The sequence below is a fragment of the Aphanomyces astaci genome (assembly GCF_000520075.1).
Source record: "Aphanomyces astaci strain APO3 unplaced genomic scaffold supercont1.78, whole genome shotgun sequence".
Taxonomy (NCBI): Eukaryota; Oomycota; class Saprolegniomycetes; order Saprolegniales; family Verrucalvaceae; genus Aphanomyces; species Aphanomyces astaci.
Genome location: NW_009798341.1, coordinates 10,455 through 12,585, shown reverse-complemented (window position 1 = coordinate 12,585; position 2,131 = coordinate 10,455). Strand labels below are relative to the sequence as shown.

General features: G+C 46.0%; 1 protein-coding gene across 1 annotated transcript in view; it reads right to left on the bottom strand.

Annotated features, from left to right (window-relative positions):
- H257_15982 (hypothetical protein) overlaps positions 1–624 on the bottom strand; it is a gene marked incomplete at both ends in the record, with an annotated part of 2,266 nt that extends 1,642 nt beyond the window's left edge. The window contains one exon of the mRNA XM_009844301.1: positions 28–624. Within this exon, the coding sequence (XP_009842603.1) occupies positions 28–624 (597 nt within the window). The remainder of the gene's footprint in view (positions 1–27) is intronic.
- Positions 625–2,131: the final 1,507 nt, after the last annotated feature.

Genomic DNA, 2,131 nt, shown 5'->3' with positions numbered 1-2,131 from the left:
CCGGGCAACGGCCGCAAGGAACATCACCTTGGGAATGAATCTCTTGCTCTTGCACGCGCGCCGGCCAATGCGCTCGCCCTTGGTAAGATACACCTTTCGGCGATCCTTGTCGGCATTGAACCACTTTTCATCCAGATGGACGACGTCGTGCATGTCCAAAAATGGCAATTCTGCGAGGCCGCTGCCATCGCTGCGGCAAAACTCAATGCGTTCGGTTCGGTTCTCGTCGGTCAGCAACGGCTTCAAGCGAGAAGACCAGCGTTCGAGCGTGCCAGACTTGAGGTTGCGGCAAATCGTGCCCATGGTAAGTCCGGTTGCTGTTGCGATGTCGCGCATTGTCGAACGTTCTTCTTGCGGTAGTTCTTGGACCAGCTGGGTCACGTGCTCCGGCGTGTAGCGGAGCTTGCGACCGACTCGTCCGGCCTTTTTCGATGGCGAGGACCCCTGGGTCAAGAAGTCCTTCCAGATGCCGGACACTGTCTTGCGGTTCAAGTTGAGTGCGGCTGCCCCGGCCTTGATCGAGCCGTGTGGGAGCTTGCCAAGGCTCATGCGGTCTTGGAGATACTTGACGACTTCCGTCTTGTCGTCGGTGGTGAGCTCTCGGTTCGCGCGGGAAGTGGTCATGGCGGCAAATTCAAAAATGGCGCACTTGGTCCCCTAATAATTAAATAGAGGGCAATTATTTTATTAAATTGGTCCTTTCTCCGATGACGAATTCAATTGGCAGGGTAAAATTGGTGGTTTTGCGCGGTGCAGTCAATACGAATTGTCTTTCATTTTTGATTGTCTTTCAGAATTGGTACGATTCATCAAATTTGGCCAAAAAATGAATTTTTGGGGTCGCTGGTTTGAGTTGTGACCACAGTATTATGGAGCAGAGGAAGTATTGTTTTTCATTACATTTGAAAACTCCCAAAGAAGGATCGTTGGCGATTCCCATACTATCGAAATACTTATCATGATGAGTACACACCCAATGCCCAATTCCACCTCTCTCTCCTTGAAGTAAAATTACATACGTTTTTGTCTTATCTAATGGTTTTTTCAATTGACTAATTGTGTCAATCTCATCAATATGAATATCAAGCAACACTGCTAGTTCAATTAATTCATGATCACTGCTCACACCATTGATTAATTTATTTTTAATCATTGTCTCTATATCAAGTAGACTATAATAAGCGATAACGCAATATGGCTTACACTGACTATCAATCCGCTGATTCATTCCTTTTTGATAAGGCTACTCATAATGATCAACCTCAAAACCTCGCTCGCGATAAGCGTGTAATGTATGTTACTGATAACAATCAGGGATCATATCAATCTGGCATCATTGCACTCGATGCTGCCTCTCAACTTACTGGTACTAGCGGCTTCGCCAGTCTTCGTGATCGTACCTTGTTTTGCCTTATGTTGTTTCTCTTCGCAACAATGGTACTGTTGCTATGGGCAATCAAGTGAATCGCTTCTGTACTGGATTTAAGTCTGGCGTGTGGAATGTCATTGATTCACTCCAAGTCGAATTGGATGGTAAAACGATCTTGACTCAATCCGACTATAAATTGTACTGGAATAACATTCGCTGTCAAACGGATTGGGCTAATTCAGAACTGTATAAGCATGCTGCTGAATCATTTGTGGCTCCGGATGATTGGAGTTCGATGGCGTTTTCCAATGCGGCAACAACTGGTGGCGATGGCTTTATCAATAACTATACAAACGAACAAGGTGCTGCTGGTGCATCACTTGTGTAGCACTGCGGGAGGAAGCGTTTGTAGTTGAGGGCAAAATGCACAATGAATTAACTGAAGATCTACAAAGATCTCCTTAATCCTCATCACTATGAAATCATCTTCTTAATCTACTTCACTACTTCTACACTAATATGCACTTTTGTATACAATGGATGCGGGTGCGGTTGAGACATTGGGGAACTTCACTAGGCTAGCGATTCTAAGCCATACTTGCCCTTGAGACACATTCCCAGGCAAGCATTAGCTAGGGTTCGTCATGAGCCAGGTACTTAGGAGCTGGGTGCGGGCAAGGTGGTGGCAAGCCGTTAACCCACCTGTCACATCGCTACAGAGATAGATTCCCATTGAATCCTTCTGTAGTTTACCTTCACACA